At 41.5% G+C, this 19,817-nt stretch overlaps 1 protein-coding gene across 5 annotated transcripts in view; it reads right to left on the minus strand.

Annotated features, from left to right (window-relative positions):
- The window catches only part of PTGER3 (prostaglandin E receptor 3 (subtype EP3)), a 119,903-nt gene that overhangs the window by 51,364 nt on the left and 48,722 nt on the right, over window positions 1-19,817 (minus strand). For 2 of the 5 annotated variants that reach the window (XM_005871909.2, XM_014544344.1), the window contains exon 3: window positions 7,207-7,258. The exons of the other annotated variants lie outside the window; for them this stretch is intronic. In XM_005871909.2, coding sequence (XP_005871971.1) covers window positions 7,207-7,258 — 52 coding nt within the window. The remainder of the gene's footprint in view (window positions 1-7,206; window positions 7,259-19,817) is intronic. 5 annotated transcript variants of the gene reach the window in all.

The following is a 19,817-nucleotide window of genomic DNA, read 5'->3' on the forward strand; positions in this document are numbered from 1 at the left end:
AAAATTACAGTTATGAAGTAGCAACGAAAATAATTTTATGTTTGGGGGTCACCGCAACATGAGGAACTGTATTAAAGGGTCGTGCATTAGGAAGTTTGAGAACCACTGCCTTAGATGATGAGCTGGGGAATATGATCTCAACTGTAGAGACTCTGTTGTCTATCGGTCAATCAACTCTAATGCACCCCATACCCTGTCCCCACAGCTTTCCTCATCCAGAATAGGCTCCCGTTCCTTTTGGCATATGCACAGCCTAATTTTCTTTCAAGGGCTAGTTCAGATCCTACTTTCCCCATGAACACCTGGGTACCATACCACTTCTTCTTGGATTCTTTTATTTATAATAAAGGAAAATAAGTCCATATGACTACAATTGAGAATATTTAGATACAGAATCATTTACTGAACATCAATCCCTCTGATTATAAGCTCCATAGAAGCAGGGCTCATATCTATCTTGTTTCTGTTCTGTGCCCACATGTCACATTGCCTGGCACAATGGATGAACTCAATAAATATTTGATGAATGAATAAACAAATGAATCATCTTTTCAACAAGACACTAGCTCTTTAAAATCAGGGACTGTGTTGTCAATGTCCTCTAAGAGCCCAACATGTCTGGCACAGAGTGGCACTCATTAGTATTTGCTGGCTGGTTTAGGATGCTCTGTATATGTAGAAGGGAGTTGTTTTTTTAGGCTTGGTGATAACGATGCACACCTGGTCAAATTCACATCCTGCCTTATCTTTCATGTGCTCCCTCAAACTAAATCATACAAGAGAAAGAACAATTCGTTGGTATCAGCACGACAGTGCACTAGAGACTAACACTTTCCTGAGCCACCCTTGCCGGTAGGTCTCTGACTCATTATGTTTGGTTGACTTGTTCCATGTCTGCAGTTTCCTGGCTCTGATAACCAGGAAGATGCAACCCTAGCCCTGGAAGTAGACTTTAACCAGAGCCTGGTTCCTAAAAGATCCTGGGCTGCACAACTTATTGCAGTGATGGCGAACTCATTTTTTTCGTTGATTTTTCTTTGTTAAATGGCATTTAAATATACAAAATAAATATCAAAAATATAAGTCTTTGTTTTACTATGGTTGCAAATATCAAAAAATTTCTATATGTGACACGGCACCAGAGTTAAGTTAGGGTTTTTCAAAATGCTGACACGCCGAGCTCAAAAGGTTCGCCATCACTGACTTGTTGTCATGGAGAACTAGAGCTGGTCAGGGGCCTATTTATGCCCATAAATTTTAGGTTGAGCTCTGAAAGCTTGTTGTTACTAGACATACAGGACTGTATGGCTTAGCGATTGCAGCTTTCTGTTGCATTGGTAATTGAATTAAAATAACATTATTTAAACTGATTAAAACAACAAAATCATTTTAACTGTTCAAAATTACCCTACTAAAAAAAGAATAAGGGCAGCCTGGAAACTCATATCCTACTTATGAGAAAGAATGAAGTTGTGTTTTTCAGAAAAAATAGGGTGTGTATTTTAATGACACTGTAACAATATTCTTAAAATCTTTAAATACCTCTTAAGTATTTTCTTGGATTGGTAACAGTACTGTGTCCAGTCCCCTCCCCTCACCCATGGCAACCTTTCCATCATTATAGCCGCAGGGAACTGGGAGAGCAAAAGCCAACAGGAGGGGCAGAAAACAGCAAGGAAGAGCCTTGCAGACAAAGCTCTTCTGGTGCTAGGAGGGGACAGCATAGGAAGAGAAGCAGGAGACGGTGTCCTTACTTCTCCACAACTGCCTCAGCATCAAACTCACAAATGAGAGGGTGGAGAACAAATACAGACCCCGAATAGAAAGAACGGCTACAAGCCACTGAGGAGACAGCCTCCCGGGGGGTTCTGGCACACATGCGTGGACACTTCTGGAGAAGGGGAATGGCAGAGAGAGGGCCACGATCATCCCCTAAGTACTTCCCAGCCCCCCAATGTGGAGAAGCACCCTCCCCAACACCAGCATCTTCCTGAGGTTCATGGAAGAGGGAGACAAGCTGAACACCAGAGACACTGACACAGCTGCTGTGTTTAGGGCCGGGTGACACGCTGGTGGAGACAGCAGTTCCCATGGAGTGGAGAGCTAAAGGCGGGGCACTGAAGGAAGGAAGTGGCAGAGCCTTGAGGGTCTACTGTGCCAGGGAGAAAACAGTGGGTCAAGTCAGCAAAGTGAAACCACAGGGCTCAAAACGTGCTGAAGAAACAGCTCACAGGTTTCCCCAGCCCTGAGTCAATGGTGGATGCCAGAAGCTCCCCAACAAACAGGAAGACCTAAGTGAACTCGAGGGAGGGTAATGTGAGTGTGTGTGGGGGGGGGCGGGCGGAGGTCCAATAGGCAGGACCAGGACCTGCATGTGGACGAGCTGCATCTCCTTATCTCCCCCATTATCATCTTGGCTAAGAGAAGGTGCAGCTGAGAAAACCCATGAAGAAAGAACATTTCCCTCAAAAAGATTGCTAATGCAACTGCAAAGAAAAAAACAAAACCAAAGAACAGATGGACAAAATACCTTCAACCCTAAGTCTAAAGACCTGTCCTCTACTGTCCCACATCCAAGCCCCTGACCCAGTCAGCAGAGAGCTTGGATTTGTGAGGAAGTTTTGTTCTGTATAGAAAAACTTTAAAAGACATTTTTTAAATTCCAAAGTGTTGACTGTACAATTTTCACCCTACCCATTAGCAAAATTACAGGCTCTAGGAGCCAAAGAGATGCCAATGGTGCTAAATAAATATGGCGATTCTCCCTCCCCTTTATACATCTGTGAATATGAACTGCTTTCCACCCCCCCGCAGCCCCTCCCCCTCACCCAGTTTAATGCATTATGAAGGTGACCAGAAAGAAAACTGAAAGAGTGCCCAGGGTGACTAATAAAATAAGGCCATACTAAAAGCCAAAGTTAGGAGTATATTTCTAAAGATAAATTAAATCTGATGAAAGGTGAAAGTTTTGTTCTGTTGTCTAACTTGTAATCAGAGACAGTCCCTAAAGGGTCTTATGCATTACAATTGTGTCATTACAAGACATGTAGCTCAGATACAAAGAAAATGATCAAGTGTGCTCTTATAGTATACCAAGTCGATATTTGAGAAGGATTAAGTAAGATTAAAGACTGTCATAAATATGTAATTGCAATCAGTAATGAATTTTGTGATAGTCCTTATTCTCCAGGTGAGAGCTGATTTGATTGACCTCAGTGCACTTCATTATTCTGAAGGCTTTCCTAGTCCCAGAGGCTGCAGGTGTGGTCACTGTCAGAGGCAACATTTACGTACCTGGGAAGTAACCTGATCCCCTGCGGCCTCTTCTATGCATAGCAATAACCCACAGCCATCCAATATAATCAAATTAAATCAGAGTCAGTGTAACACTGTCAGGAGACTAATGGTTGGATATTAGCAGAATCTATTAAGGGTCTTTTATCTATCAGGCAAATAAATTCAACAGAGTACTGAAGGTCAATTCAATTTAGCACTAATGCAAACTTTAAAAAACAGATCATAGATTACATATCTATTATGTGGAAGATACTGTACTAGGCATTAAAAGAAAATCTTTTAATATATTTTATTGATTTTTTTTTTACAGAGAGGAAGGGAGAGGGATAGAGAGTTAGAAACATTGATGAGAGAGAAACATGGATCAGCTGCCTCCAGCACACTCTCTACTGGGGATGTGCCCGCAACCAAGGTACATGCCCTTGACCGGACTCGAACCTGGGACCCTTCAGTCCGCAGGCTGACGCTCTATCCACTGAGCCAAACCAGTTAGGGCTAAAAGAAAATCTTGATTCATCACCAATGCAAATGTTATAAACTGTGTATCATTAAATAGTAGTCATTATGTAGTATAAATTGTACATATTTAATGGTTATGATAACTCTAAATCCTGAATGCATTCCCATTTCTCTAAGTGATGAGAGCAAAGAAAAATGACTGAAGTCCCATTAGTCACAATTTGGCCATTTGAAATCTGAATCTTATATAAAAGTAGTTGAAAAGCCAGTTGCTTAACGTACCAGTAAATGCAAAATATTATATCAAATTATTTATTATTCAGCTTTTCTTGTTCTTAGTAATATAGTAACTATGATCCTTAGGCAGAAACTTAATAGATTCTATGACATAAAAAGTTTTTCCACAGCAAAGACAATTTAAAAGCCATACAATGCAGATACATAAAATAATTAACCATCTTTAACTGTAGCAGAGATTGCCAGTTGCTTCCTAGTATCTATTCTCCCCTTCTTTATGACAGAACCCTGATTATCAGTGAGGCACCAATTAAAACACTACATTTCCAAGATTCCCAAATTAGGTATGGCCACGTGACTAAATTCTGGCCAACATACAAGCACTCATATTGGACCATGAGGCAATACTCCTAAGAATGGCATAGCATCAATGTCTGACGATTAAGCCATGGCCAGATCAGCCCTGCACTGCTGTGGAGGAGACACTGTTCCATAGTGTGACCACTGCTTGTCCCACAAGCTGGACCTGGGCCAGAATGGAGGTTGCTTTCTACAACCCTCCCCCACACCCTTAGAGACTATCCTATATAATAAAGAGGTAATATGCAAATTGACCAGGCCGGCAGGGGAGGGCAGTTGGGGGTGACTGCACTGGCAGGGGAGGGCAGTTGGGGGTGATCGGGCCGGCAGGGGAGCAGTTAGGCGTCTATCAGGCTGACAGGGGAGTGGTTAGGGGGTGATGAGGCTGGCAGGCAGAAGCAGTTAGGGGCAATCAGGCAGGCAGGCAGGCGAGCAATTGGGAGCCAGCAGTCCTGGATTGTGAGAGGGATGTCTCCTGTATTGTGAGAGAGATGTCTGACTGCCAGTTTAGGCCCTGTGGGATTGGGCCTAAACTGGCAGTCGGACATCACCAGAGGGGTCCCAGAATGGAGAGGGTGCAGGCTGGCCTGAGGGACACCGCCCACCCCCCCAGTGCATGAATTTGTGCACCAGGCCTCTAGTATGATCATAATTGATGTTCATATTGACATAAATCAGCACCCCTCCAGAGGCTTCTGTTATGTGCTGGTTCCTGGAACAGGTTGTTGTCCTGACCTGGTCAAACTATAAAGTAATTTTCCTTACCTGGTTGCTTCATGTACTAGTCCTTGTTCCCCTTTTTACCCAGTATAATTCCTTGGCACCTGCCAGGCAGCATGGGGATCCTTTTTGTCTTACAGCTGCCCAAGATATGCCTCATATATTAAGTTCCCTTTAATAAACTCTATTTAATTACCAGACTGGAGTGGGCAGCCTCTTCCTTTGGATGTTCCCTGCCCTGCACTTAAAATGTAGATTTTCTGTCTTGGAGCTTTATCCACTAACACTTGGTGAACCAGTCAATATACTGAAGAAAGAGACATCCATGGGGGAAATCCCTGGTTGACCATCAACCATCATGTGGGGAGGGGTGGCCTGTATGCCAGATGTATGTGGACTATTGCATGAGTATGGGAATCTCCTGAATATGCCAACTGATTTTATGCATTTGTTTGAGGAACTACTACAAGTTACACATTGTGGCAAGGAAGGAAACGTTATGGCCATAGCTGTGGGCTGGCTGCTCTTATGGGAGGTTTTGCTGACCACTGACACCCAGCTAGAGGCAGAAGACAGGGTTAGAAAATTAGAGGAACTGAAACTAGAAAACTGTATTAGAATGTCTACAACTCTGTTAGCATCAGGACTGGATGATAAAGGTTGGTGGGGGGTGGGTTTGGGGGGGAAAGGTCCTTCGAAAAGATCCCACTGCTTTTATGGATGACATGAGATCTCTGTTTGCATCTGTATGTACATGTGTCTCTATATATGTGTTGTATTTATGTGGTGTTTTCTACCACCAAATGGTATTTTTAAGTTGTAAATGAGCTATGTTTAATTGGCTTAAAGGAATTGAGTGCTTATATAAATTAAAGATAGGGTACTCTAAAATTCTCAGACATATGGAAACTAACCCAAATGCTTTTCAGGATCAAGTGATCTTGGAAATATTTGATATTAAAGCTAGTTTAAGTTTATTGGTTTAATTAAAATAGACATGTCTTTAGAGTTATCAGAATTAAAGTTATCAGAATTAAATATAATACCTTCATTTTACCTAGGCTTAAAAATGTATCAGCAAAAATAACTTAGAATGATGGCTGATTTTATCTAAAGTGTCATATATTTTAGGGGGTAATCTAAACATAATTAAGAACTAATAAATTAAATATATTTAAGTAGAATAAAATGTTTTAGGTAAAACCTTTAGCAATAATTGTAGAGGTTTATGAAAAAGGAATATTTGGGAAAATTTTTAATGTGTGGTCAAACTGCTTATTGTCAATTAGAATGGATTTATTAAGTGGATTTAAATATGAAAAGTAAGCTGATGTAAAATTAGAGTTTGGATCTCTTTTTCTCTGTTCAAATGACAAAGTTATCTTGGACTATAGTTCTTTTCCTGATAAAATATTATGACACGTTTTCTTCTTAGAAAGCAAAGATTCTATGTTTTATCAAATAATTTTCTGCATGCTAGCTTATCTCTATCAGGCCTTTATTTACTTGAAAAACCGGATCTTCTCAATAGTAAAAGCTAAAGTTTTGTATTTGAAATGCCTTAGCTGACTTTTATAAAAAGTCAGCAACAACAAAATCTATAGACTGTGGTGCATATGAATAAAGTCCATTCTGCTTCTGCAAAAATGACCCCTCATATTCAGACTGTTGCCATCCTGATGTCCTTGTAACATGGCAACAGTTTGCTCCTGAATCAGGGAAATTAAGGTGGGAAAACAATGGTTGTAAATGAAATAAATAGTCGGGGCTATCGGAAACCCAAGATGGCCGTTTGGTTCTTCCAGATTCCTGGACAAACCCAATTTTTGCATTCTTTCATGCATCATCGTGCATTTAAGCTGGGCTTCATTACACTGTCACTTGGTATGAGTTGTTGTTGTGTGTATGTTTTCTAAGTGGGTTGCAGTCTTCCCCTGCTGCAAGGCTGACGCTCTCACAGAGACAAAGAAACTGTTAGAAAACGAGTTTCCCACTTGGGGTATAGTTTCCAAGAGCTCCCTCAAGGCTATTTCCATGGCCCCACCATGCTCCATGGGATGGTGGCTCGGGACCTGTCACTGTTTTCCTTCCCAGCCTCTGTGAAACTCAGTGTGTTGATGACATAATGTTTACCTGTGAAGATTTGCCTCTGCTGCAGAAAACCTTGCAGGCCTTGCTGAACCATCTACAACAGAGAAGATGGGCAGTGAATTCACACAGAATTCAAGGACCAGACACCACAGTGAAGCTGTTGGGAGTCGTGGTCAGCTAAGACACACGTTGTCCCTGAGGGCATCATAGACAAAGACAAGCCTACCCCATAACAAAAAAATGTGAAAAGGGTACAGGCTTTTGTGGGAATTTGGGGGTACTGGTGAACATTTATATTCATTTAGCAAATGCCTTTGCCTATTATAATGCCTAGTTACATAAAAAGGGCCATATTGTGGGACTGGGGAGCTGAACAATAGGGTGCCTTTAAGAAAGCAAAAATAAGGACCAAACAGATTAAAGGCCTTGAACTTTCCAAAGTGGGGCTGCCATTGGGATTAGATGTTTCAGTAACCCCTGAACTGGGCATTATAGTGAAAAACAGCAAAAGGAGAGAGTGCCTTTGGGAGTTCGGTCCCAATTGTAGAAAATGGCAGAGATCAGATACACCCCAATAGAACAGCAATGATTGGCAGTGTATACAGTGCTCCTGCAGGTGGAGCCTCTTACCAAAGAGCATCCATTCACAGTAACAACTTCCCTACGCATCAAGGGGAGGGTAGACAACATGTTCCACCAGCCTGCCTCTGCCAAGGCTCAGACTCCTACACCGACTAAATGGCATGCCTACCTAAGCAGAAGAGCACGCTGTCAAATAGGCTTTTGTTTTCAGAGATGCAGTCATTGTTAGGCTCTGTTGAATATGTAGACCCTCCAAGTGCTCCTGCTCCTATCTCTGTGTCAGCCCCTGCAACTTGAAAAGACAGAACGGGGGAAGTTCTGGCTGCAGCTTGAACAGTCCTAGCCCAGGAAATCCATCTACCTGGATGGCAGTGTCATCCAACCATCCACTGACACTATGCGGATGGAACAAGAACAAACCACAGTAGTCAGTGGGCTGAATGAAGAGCTGGCTGGTTGTTAATCACACATGATCCTTGGTCACTGATCTTGTATACTAGTAGTTGGGCCCTTTTAAAGGAATTGACATTATGACTTGACAATGGAAAAGGAGGGGTGGATGGTTATGAACAAAACTTTATAGGGACAAGAGATATGGAAAGATATTTGGGTTCACTTACAAGAGCCTGAGGCAGATCTGTTGTCTTCCATGTCCCTGCCCATAAGGAGTCTACATCTCTAGATAACCAGGAAGCAGGTGCCTCGGTAAAAATGCACACTTTAGCAACTGACTCATCAGTAGACACTGTTGATTAAGTACACAGAGAGAGTGGGGCATAGCTAAGGAGTCAGACTGGTCAATGTAGTTATTGGGAGGTTCCATCTCCCATATAGCACACAGGGTTGTCTGTGAAATGAAAAAATGATGTCCTTAAACAACAGATAAAGTTGGTCATTTATATGACCAATCCATGAGGCCTATTGGTCCATTTGCCAGGCTGGGAACTCAGGCTGAGGCATCCCATACGGTAAAGGTGTGGAAAACAAATTACACAATAATAATCCTGATGTTGGCCAGCAAGCTATGATAATGACAGCACTATGCCTTATTAGAACAGGGACAACTCACTGAAATGTGCAATGGGATGTTGCATTGGAGATGGGTCAGTTACCTCATGCCCCTGTGTAGAGAGGAACTGCTCGTATCCAGCAGGATCCTGTCATTAAATGAAGCCAGGATCTATGGAGATACACTTTATGTGGACCTGTACATGTACCATTGAAAGAGAGGAGATGGTAGGCATCCTAGTCTGACATATTCCTCATCCTACTCACTTCTTTACACCAGAAAACACCATTTACTCCCAGCCAACATATATGGTTTAGCCAGTCTGGCCAGGTTAATGTGGCCACATTAACATCTAAAGATCAGGCTACAGATTTAATTCTCATAGACGGAGATCTCTCAATTCAACTTCCTGCTCAATATTTGTCTTTCTAATCTTATTCTTCTGCTGTTGCTGTGGCATCCAGTTATGGTGGGGAGGGGTGTATGGGTGGGCACCTATGCCATTATCCAAACTAAATGTGTTTTTATACCAGATTAATCTGCTAATATGTCTTCTTTGTTAACACATATGAGAACTCAAGTGAATGCTTTCAACAACCAAGCCCCAAGCCTAGGTGACCCTCTAGTTCACTGGTTGGTTCTGGGGATGAGGGAAAGCATGAAAAAAGTTATCACTAATACTTAGACTGCTTCTTTTAATTTGTTCCTTTTCGTGTGTGTGTGTGTGTGTGTGTGTGTGTGTGTGTGTGTGTTTATGTGTGTGTGTGTGTGTTATGTACTGTTGCTATAGACTGTGTCTCCAATGCGGTCAATTAGCAACTAAGTGAGCTACTGACTTGCTACTGAAGCCCCTCACTGACCACTTAAGGCACCTCGAAGAAGAGGAGGGCACGTTAGATTGTAAGAGATGCTCATAAGGGGTTGAGTATGTTTCATGATGTGACCACTCTCTATCCCACAAGCTGGACCTGGGCCAGAATGGAGGTTGCTTTCTGCCGACTCCCCTTAGAGAATAATCATAATTGATGTTCATTCTGACATAAATCAGCACCCCTCCTTGTCTCCTGTTGATGCTGGTCTGGAATAGGTTGTTGTCCTGATCTAGTCAGCCATGTAATATCGTGTACCTAGTACCCATTACTATTCCACCCTGTTACCCTATATAATTATTTGATGCTTGCCAAATGGTGCATGGATCCATTTTGTCTTGGAACTGCCTAAGTCATTCTTCTATGTAAGCTTCCCTTAATAAATTCTATTAGTTACCAGACTGAGTGGCCAACCTTTTTCTTCTATTACTCCCTGCTCTCTGATTATAAAGGTAGATATATAGTCTCAGGGCTTTTCCCTGGGTCTGTGTGAACTGACAATGGCCTACCTACAGAATTTATATTACTGGAACAGAAATGCTTCCATATTCATTTAGCCATTGTTATTTTGGATTTTATTACAGTCAACTAAAACCTAACACACTAATAAAGCTATCCCATTAGTCAAAGAAAATTCCGAGCAGTTGTCAAGAGAAAACCTAAGGTAATACAGAGAGAAGCCATACAAATAAAAGGAAACTAATAATTCTTCCATCATATCTAGCTCAAAATGAATTGATTGTCTAAAATGTGCAGTCCTCAACACTTCAGAAGTTGACATAGGAGACTATTTTTTGGACCCTACTGTAGATCATGCCCAGATGTTCAATAGTGACTTCAAATTGTTAGCATGTAGTTTTCACAAAATTTGTACAATATTTCTGCATTTTCAAAGAAGAGAAGTAGCATATAATTATACCACTGTGCAATACAAATCTGATCCCTCACCATAATGGGTTTAAAACCCACATGGTGGCATTGAAATTAGCTCAGAAATTGACATCATAAAAGCTGGGCTTAAATCCTAACTCACTCTAAACCGGGACAGGCTTGCTCAAATTTTATAAATCTCCATTTCTCCATCTATGATATAAAGACATTAGTAACATTGGCCCCATTTCCCTCATAGGGAATTTGAGACAATCAAATGAAATAAATGTATGCAAATGTGATCATTGTTACTTAAAATCATTTTGTTATTCACTCAGATTTCACTGGGAAAGGCACTCTGATTTTAACTTTCTGGGACAATTATCTTTAAAAAAAATCAACTCTTGCCCTAGCCGGCTTGGCTCAGTGGATAGAGCGTCAGCCTGTGCACTGAAGGGTCCCAGGTTTGATTCCGGTCAAGGGCATGTACCTTGGTCGCGGGCTCGTTCCCCAGTAGGGGAGGCAGCCAATCAATGATTCTCTCTCATCATTGATGTTTCTAGCTCTCTCTCCTGAAATCAATAAAGAAATATATTTTTTAAAAAAATCAACTCTTTTTGCCTACATTAACCTCCTTTCTCTAATCCACTGTTACGATTCTGTAGAAGAATTTTTTATATTTTTTTAAGATTTTTGATTGATTTTTAGAGAGACAAGAGGGAGAGGAAGAGGGAGGGAGGGAGAGAGAGAGAGAGAGAGAGAGAGAGAGAGAGAGAGAGAGAGACATTAATATGATACCAGGGAACAAGCCCACAACCCAGGCATGTGCCCTGATCAGAATTCAAACCGGCAATTTTTTGGTGTATGGGATGATGCCCAACCAACTGAGCCACAAAGACCAAGGCAAGAATTTTGTTTATATGATGTCTGAGTTTTTATGAGCTTCATCTACATAAGTATTTAGATTAAATAATATTATTGGGAATGAGTATTTGGCTACCTTACAACTGTTTCTTTTGAAACCAGCAAGTAAGAAGCACTTAGAGAGACATTGAAAATAAAAATAAGTTTATTAACTAAATTAAAGAAGATTTTACAGTTACATATAGTAGAAATTATTTTCACAGTATTGAACAATTATCAAGGATCTTAAAAAGACTTTGGACCTACAAAATTTGAAGTACATTCTGAACTATCAAGGAAAGATTACCAGTAAATGAAAACAAAATATTTCATTAACTGAAGTGTACCATGCCACAATCTTATTAACAGGGAGGTTAATAGCAATAAAAACACTAGATTATTGAGAACTTCCAGCCAAGATAGTGCTTGCCTCCTCCCACAACCACATCAAAATTACAACTAAACTATAGAACAACCATCATTCAGAACCACCTGAAATTGAGCTGAATGGAAACCCTACAACTATGAAATTAAAGAAGCCACATCAAGACAGATAGGAGGGGTAGAGACTCTGAACTGGCTGGTCCCACACCACGTGTGGCAGATAAAAATCAGGAGGGATACCTTGGCTGTGGAGGTCCCCTCTGAGGAGCAAGGTATTTCAGGCCCACACCATGAACCCCGGGAATGGAAGTCTCCTTAACTTCTGGCTGTAAAAATCAGCAGGGATTATGGCTGAATAACATGGAGGCTGCTGGAGTCCCAGGCAATTCCTCTTAAAAGTCCCAAGCATGGACTTACTCAGGCTCACTCTCTCTGAGCTCAGTGCTGGGGTAGCAGCTTAAAAGGCACCAGGGACATCAGGGATGAACTGAATCAGGGTAAGATCTGGAGTGGCATCTTTCTCCCAGACAGAAGTGCTGGCAGAGGCCATTGTTTCTTTGATGAACCCTCCCCGACAGAGCTGGCAGGTGGTGCCATACATGAGTCTCCATCAACTTGGCTCACACTGTCTTCCCTACCCTGGTGATTCCCTGAAACCCCGCCTCACCCAACTTTTAGGCCCACTCAAACTGTTTCCAGTGACTTTACCATAGGAATGACTCATGCTTCAGATTTTTCTAAAATCTCTCAAATCTGGCCTCAGCAAGCCCTGTACCTCTAGCTAAGTGGCCTCAGCCACAGCACCACCAGCATCTAGCCTTGGTTTAAAGCTTGGCCTTGCCTAGTCACCTCCACACCCAGCACAAGAAGCAGCCATCTGCAGATTGCTTTGTAGTTTATGCCTGGTGGACCTAAGCAGAACACAAACAGTGGCTGCATCTCTTGGGAGGCCCCAGGGCCAATGTACCCAGTGGAAAGCTTCAGACCATGTATAAGTACCACCACCCAACCACCTCCATAAATGACACACTCAAGGGCAGACTCAGCAGTTACCAGAGCCCTGCTGAAGTAAGTCCTACTCTGTACAGTGGGCCCTGCACAGCTGATCCTCTAAGGTGGTTGGTGGCCAGTGGTCACAGCCAGTCCTTGCAGCTGATTGGCCTGGGTAAACCCCTCCCATTGATGTACCAACAGCAATCAAGACTCAACTACACCAGGAGGGTGTTTAGCCCGCACAGAGGGCACACTTTGAATACCCAGCTGGGGTGATGGGGAGGCTGTGCCACTGGGCCCTACAGGACACCTACTACATTAGGCCATGCTACCAAACCTGGGAGAGGTAGCAACTCTACCTAATACATAAAACAAACACAGGGAGGCACCCAAAATGAGGAGACAAAGAAACATGGCCCAAATGAAAGAACAGAACAAAACTCCAGAACAATAACTAAACAAAATAGAGCTAAGCAATCTACTAGATGCAGAGTTAAAACCACTAGTTATAAGGATGCTCAAGGAATGTAGTGAGGACCTCAACAGCATGAAAAAGAACCAGTCAGAAATGAAGGATACGCTAACTGAACTAAAAGGTAATTTACAGGGGAATCAGCTGTAGAGTAGATGAAGCTGAGAATCAAATCAGTGATTTGGAATAAAGATAGCAAAAGACACCCAATCTGAAGAGCAAAAAGAAAAAAGAATCCAAAGGAGCCTTTGGAGCAACTTCGAATGTACCAACATTACATCATGGGGGTGCTGGAAAGAGAAGAGAGTGAGCAAGAAATTGAAAACTCATATTAAAATACAAAAGGTTAAAGGCAAACAGAGAATCTTAAAAGCAGCAAGAGAAAAGCCGTTCATTATCTACAAGGGACATCCCATACGACTGTCAGCTGACTTCTCAATAGAAAGCCAGAAGGGAGTGGTAACAAATATTCAAAGTGATGAAAAGCAAGGATCTACAAACAGGATTACTCTACCCAGCAAAGCTCTCATTTAAAATCGAAGGACAGATAAAGAGCTTCCCAGGTAAGAAAAAGCTAAAGGAGTTCATCACCACCAAACCAGTATTATATGCTATAATATAACAAAATGTTAAAGGGTAGTTTATGCCTGGTGGACCTAAGCAGAACACAAACAGTGGCTGCATCTCTTGGGAGGCCCCAGGGCCAATGTACCCAGTGGAAAGCTTCAGACCATGTATAAGTACCACCACCCAACCACCTCCATAAATGACACACTCAAGGGCAGACTCAGCAGTTACCAGAGCCCTGCTGAAGTAAGTCCTACTCTGTACAGTGGGCCCTGCACAGCTGATCCTCTAAGGTGGTTGGTGGCCAGTGGTCACAGCCAGTCCTTGCAGCTGATTGGCCTGGGTAAACCCCTCCCATTGATGTACCAACAGCAATCAAGACTCAACTACACCAGGAGGGTGTTTAGCCCGCACAGAGGGCACACTTTGAATACCCAGCTGGGGTGATGGGGAGGCTGTGCCACTGGGCCCTACAGGACACCTACTACATTAGGCCATGCTACCAAACCTGGGAGAGGTAGCAACTCTACCTAATACATAAAACAAACACAGGGAGGCACCCAAAATGAGGAGACAAAGAAACATGGCCCAAATGAAAGAACAGAACAAAACTCCAGAACAATAACTAAACAAAATAGAGCTAAGCAATCTACTAGATGCAGAGTTAAAACCACTAGTTATAAGGATGCTCAAGGAATGTAGTGAGGACCTCAACAGCATGAAAAAGAACCAGTCAGAAATGAAGGATACGCTAACTGAACTAAAAGGTAATTTACAGGGGAATCAGCTGTAGAGTAGATGAAGCTGAGAATCAAATCAGTGATTTGGAATAAAGATAGCAAAAGACACCCAATCTGAAGAGCAAAAAGAAAAAAGAATCCAAAGGAGCCTTTGGAGCAACTTCGAATGTACCAACATTACATCATGGGGGTGCTGGAAAGAGAAGAGAGTGAGCAAGAAATTGAAAACTCATATTAAAATACAAAAGGTTAAAGGCAAACAGAGAATCTTAAAAGCAGCAAGAGAAAAGCCGTTCATTATCTACAAGGGACATCCCATACGACTGTCAGCTGACTTCTCAATAGAAAGCCAGAAGGGAGTGGTAACAAATATTCAAAGTGATGAAAAGCAAGGATCTACAAACAGGATTACTCTACCCAGCAAAGCTCTCATTTAAAATCGAAGGACAGATAAAGAGCTTCCCAGGTAAGAAAAAGCTAAAGGAGTTCATCACCACCAAACCAGTATTATATGCTATAATATAACAAAATGTTAAAGGGTCTTATTTAAGAAGAAGAAGAAAAGAAGATAAAAATTATGAGCAATAAAATGGCAATAAATACGTATCTATCAATAATTGAATCTACAAACAAAATGAACAAGCAGAACAGAAACAGACTCATAGAGACAGAGAACTTTTTGTTGGCTGCCAGATGGGAGGGGGGTTGGGGACAAAAAAGAGAGACGGTATGCAGGAGTGAGCACATGGAGACCCTGCACTAGTCTTTCTGGGAACTGTGCAGAGATTCATTCTGTGCCTCAGTGTCTGATGTGGGCACAGAAGAGAACTGTGAGAGGGGCCACATTTGTTTCAGACATCTGATTTCTCTTACTGACACCTTGTCTCCAGACTTGCACTTCTCTCAGCCTTCGTGCCTTTCCTTCATTTTCCTAAAAAAAAAAAAAATTCCTATCCCCATTTCATCATTAAAACTTATGGGTTCTATGACTCATTCTTGTAAGGTCCTACTAAGTGTTTAGACCTAATGGAAATAATTGTTTCTGAGACATTATAGAGTGACAGTGCTTTACTGTGCTATTTTTATACAGATAAAGCATTTAGTTTCCCATGTCATTTCCTTAAAGAAAGGATGATTCTAGGATTTTAGGTTCTATAAGAAAATGTCCAAAACCCACAACATATATAACTGCTACATAAATTCTACTCTAGGCAGAATTCTTTGAGATTAATTCTATCAGATACTTGAGAATAGATTCCATTCACCTCACTTATTTCTCCTCTTCAATATAAGCACATATGAAGCTCTTCAATATTAAATTCCTGTCTCTTCTAACACTGAATGTAGATATTAGAGCTAGATGTATTTATTTCCTTCCCACCTCCAGATAGTCTCCTAAGAACCTCATCCTTTCTTTTCTGCACAGTGCAACACACTCATCTTTTATTCATTGATTTCTCAGTATGTTATGTATTTGTTATGTATTCTCTCCCTAAGTGGGAGGAATAACAACAGATGATGTCCCTGTTAAAAGGTAAGATCCTAGAGAGACCACGAAAGATCCCTCTGTTCTTGGCTTGCTTTGTATAAAGTGCCTGCCTCCATGTGGGACCCTGGTGAACTCACCTCTGTGAAGGAACCTATGATAGAGGCGAAGCTTCCAAATGCTAGACTCACTTTTTTAGATATTCACTACATATTGAAAAGTGAACTGGTCTTAGGCAGAAATCCACATTTTGTGCAGTTAGGTGAAAACATCCAGCACGTGTTAGATTTTCTTTCTGCTGCAGCGTGTTAATAAACCTGGGGTGTGGTTTAGGACGATTGGGGGAAGCAAGGTCTGAAGTCTGTCTGAAAAGCCCAGAGGAGTCTTTCAGGAATGACAGAGGGAGGCTGCTCAGATGTGCTTTGGGGTGTTTGAGTCTGAGGTGTGTTGTACCCTCCCCAAGGGCAACTTGTCCCCCTGTGAGGCCCAGCACAGTAATAGGCAGACAGGAGGAGCTGAATACAACTGGCTGAGTGAGTGAATGAAAGGCCAAGTGAGCTGAGTAAGTGATAACTAGAATTGATGGGGAAACTGCAGTCTAGTGATATGAGCACCTGACAGGAAGCAGAAAACTGTTTCCAAGTGTTAACCTACCAGAGCCTTGAAGCCATGCGGACATGTCTCAGTTCAGCTTCCTGCATGTCAAAAGGAGGTGGTCTGAATTTGTTTATCTTGAAAGGCTCTCAGTTCTTGGAAAGGAAGTGTCTTTCTCAGTGTTTATCAGCCTCTCAGTCCCTGGCTATGTGGCTGAAAGGGCTAGGAGCAAGCACAATGGATCAGAGCTCAGACTGCACTCCTCATACGATCCTGCTAACCACAGTGCCCTTCTCTGCCAGCCTGGACCTCAGCTCCCAGCCTGCCCATTCCCTAGCTAAGGTCGTTTCACAGACAGAAATCAGCACAGACAAGGTTTTCCCTCCATATTTCACGATAAACTTCACATGCGTGAAAGAAGTGTTGTATTCACTGTGACTAATAGTCCATATGATTTCATATTCTGCCAATGATGGCACCAAGGGATGGCACCTGGGAAGGGATAAGAAGCATTCAGAGCAACACCTATGCCAAAAGTTTGGACACCATCATCTCTAATTTCCGTCCCTTATTTGAAGTTAACCACTACCTACTGAAACATGCACTATAGATCTAGTATTGTGGTAAATTCTTTAAGACTTAATTATTTTCAACTTAAACCTCTTGTTGGACATCCTTGCATGTTTGATTCATACTATTCATATTGTGGTCATTAAAATAAATTTCAAAGGTATTTCTATGTACACTGTGTGTCTACACTTCAGAGTCTGCCCTGGCTTGGAGGCTGGAGGGTCTGGGGAAGAGAGGAAATGAGAGGGTCTGTGGCACTAAGATTAAAAAGATGTGGTCTCTCATTCAAGGGTCTCACTGTCTAGCAGAGGAGCTAGAAGCATGTACAGCTGATTATAACACAGTCAGCAGTGAGAAAGCAACCAGAGGTGTAAATGAGGTAAATGGGTGCACTAGAGAGGAGCTGTTAATTCCAAATCAGGCATCACGAGAGAATCCTTAAGCAGGTGCCATTTGAGTGGGGCCTTATTGAATGAGTAGAATTTTCTCAATTAAGAAGAAGATTCAAGCAAAGAAAACAATGGGAATGGAATCATGAAAGTACATCATGTGTTTGGGGAAAGGACTCCCAAAAGGCTGGCATCCGTTGGCAGATAAACCTGGAAAGGCGTGACAGGACCAGCTTACTGAGAGCTTTAAATGAGTGAACACCTGCAGGCTTTGTACGGTGGGCACGGGGGAAACTCGAAAGGGTTTTCAGGATGCTGCTATGATCTCCATTCTCCGAATGAGAAAGCTGAAGCGTAGAAGGGGTCAGGAACTCACTCCAAGGCAAGTGTGTATGTGATAGCTGAGCTGAAGTTTACCTCTGAAGCCCAAATACCACGCCTAGTCTTTTTCTGAGATATAATTGACATAAATATTGCTTCAGGTTTACAACATAGTAATTTAACATTTGTATTTATCAGGAAGTGATCACCACAATAAGCCTAGTAACCATCTGTTAAACACACACACAAACATACACACACACACACACACACACACACGCCCCAAATAGAGTCACTTGCTGTAAACCCCACCTCAGCAAATGAAGACTTCAGTGCTGTTTCAGTCTCTCTCGGGAATGTAACTTTAACCAGTCAATCAGCAGTTATCTGGTTAACACCAGCGGGGCAGTCTGCCTGATAGACCGTTTGCCTTCCCGGCCTAAAGGAAGGTGACCTTGCCTGAAACCGTTCACTCTTTGGTCATAACTTCCTCATGTTGCCCCCTTTCCATTTATAAAATCCTTCCATTGCAAGCCCCTTGGAACTCCTTTCTATCTGCTAGGTAGGATGCTGCCCGATTCATGAATTACCAAATAAATAAAGCCAATAAGATCTTTAAAAGTTACTCAGTTGATTTTTGTTTTTTACACATCCATCAACATACATAGTTACAATTTTTTTTTCTTGTGACAAGAACTTTTAAGATCTACTCTCTTAGCAAGTTTCAAATATACACTACAGTATTGTTAAGTACAGTCACCATGCTGTACATTGCATCTCCATGACTTGTTTATTTTACAACTGGAGGTTTGTACCCACCTGCTCTGTCTTAATTTTTTATCTATAAAGTGGGAATAATAACTACTTCCTTACCTACCTAAAAGGTTTGATCAAATGAAATAGATGCTAAAATGCCTTAGAAATCTTAAGAGAACTCTACAAGTGTTAATTATCAGTATTATTTTGTAGTTATCACAATTGCAACTAATATTACACCTGAAGGTAGCATAAATGTATTTTGTAAAGGCAAGTAGTGTTATTCAATATTAACGATGGCTATAAATATTGAGTTCCTACTGAGCCTTGTGCATATATCATTTCATCTCACCATCCTGTGAGATAGGTATCATTATCTCCAATTTATAAGTGAGTAAATAGAGGCAGGAAGAGATTAGCAAATGGCCCAGTCACACTACTAGTATGTCAAGAACCAGGCCTCAAATCTATGTTTTTAAATCCCCAAACTTTCCATAAGGTGACCCACTGCCTTCCTACTAATAATGTCATAAACCTTTCAGGTTGCAGTGGCACAGTGATTCCATGTCTTCAGCAAGCAATTAATGATGTCAATAATTTCAACACTTCCAACAAAGATGTCAGCGTCAGACTGTGTCCCGAAAGAGGTGACTATTTCTAACCATGTTAAGGACATTGTTCAATAAATAAGTAATATACTTCCTTTAGACTTGATTGTCTAAACCCAAAAACATATGCTATTGTGTCCCAGTCTCTGCAATGAAATAATGTCTTTAAGATGAATTCTTCTGTTGATTAAAAACAAAACAAAGCCAAAAAAAAAAAGACTTCCTATTTATGTAATGGTATTGGTTCCTTATACTTATTTCAAATTTTAAAAGCTTCCCTAAACATCTGTCGAATCATTTGTTTCTATATTTTAAAGTCTATTTCTCTTTTCTCCTGATCAGAAAACTTTAAAAAACACTAAATGGGATTGGTAATGTCCAAAAGATTAATGAATATTATTCACACTGAGTTTATTCCTCTAAAACAGTGGTTCTCAACCTTCTGGCCCTTTAAATACAGTTCCTCATGTTGTGACCCAACCATAAAATTATTTTCATTGCTACTTCATAACTGTAATGTTACTATGAATTGTAGTGTAA

The sequence above is a fragment of the Myotis brandtii genome, unplaced genomic scaffold (genome assembly GCF_000412655.1).
Source record: "Myotis brandtii unplaced genomic scaffold, ASM41265v1 scaffold36, whole genome shotgun sequence".
NCBI classification, from domain to species: domain Eukaryota; kingdom Metazoa; phylum Chordata; class Mammalia; order Chiroptera; family Vespertilionidae; genus Myotis; species Myotis brandtii.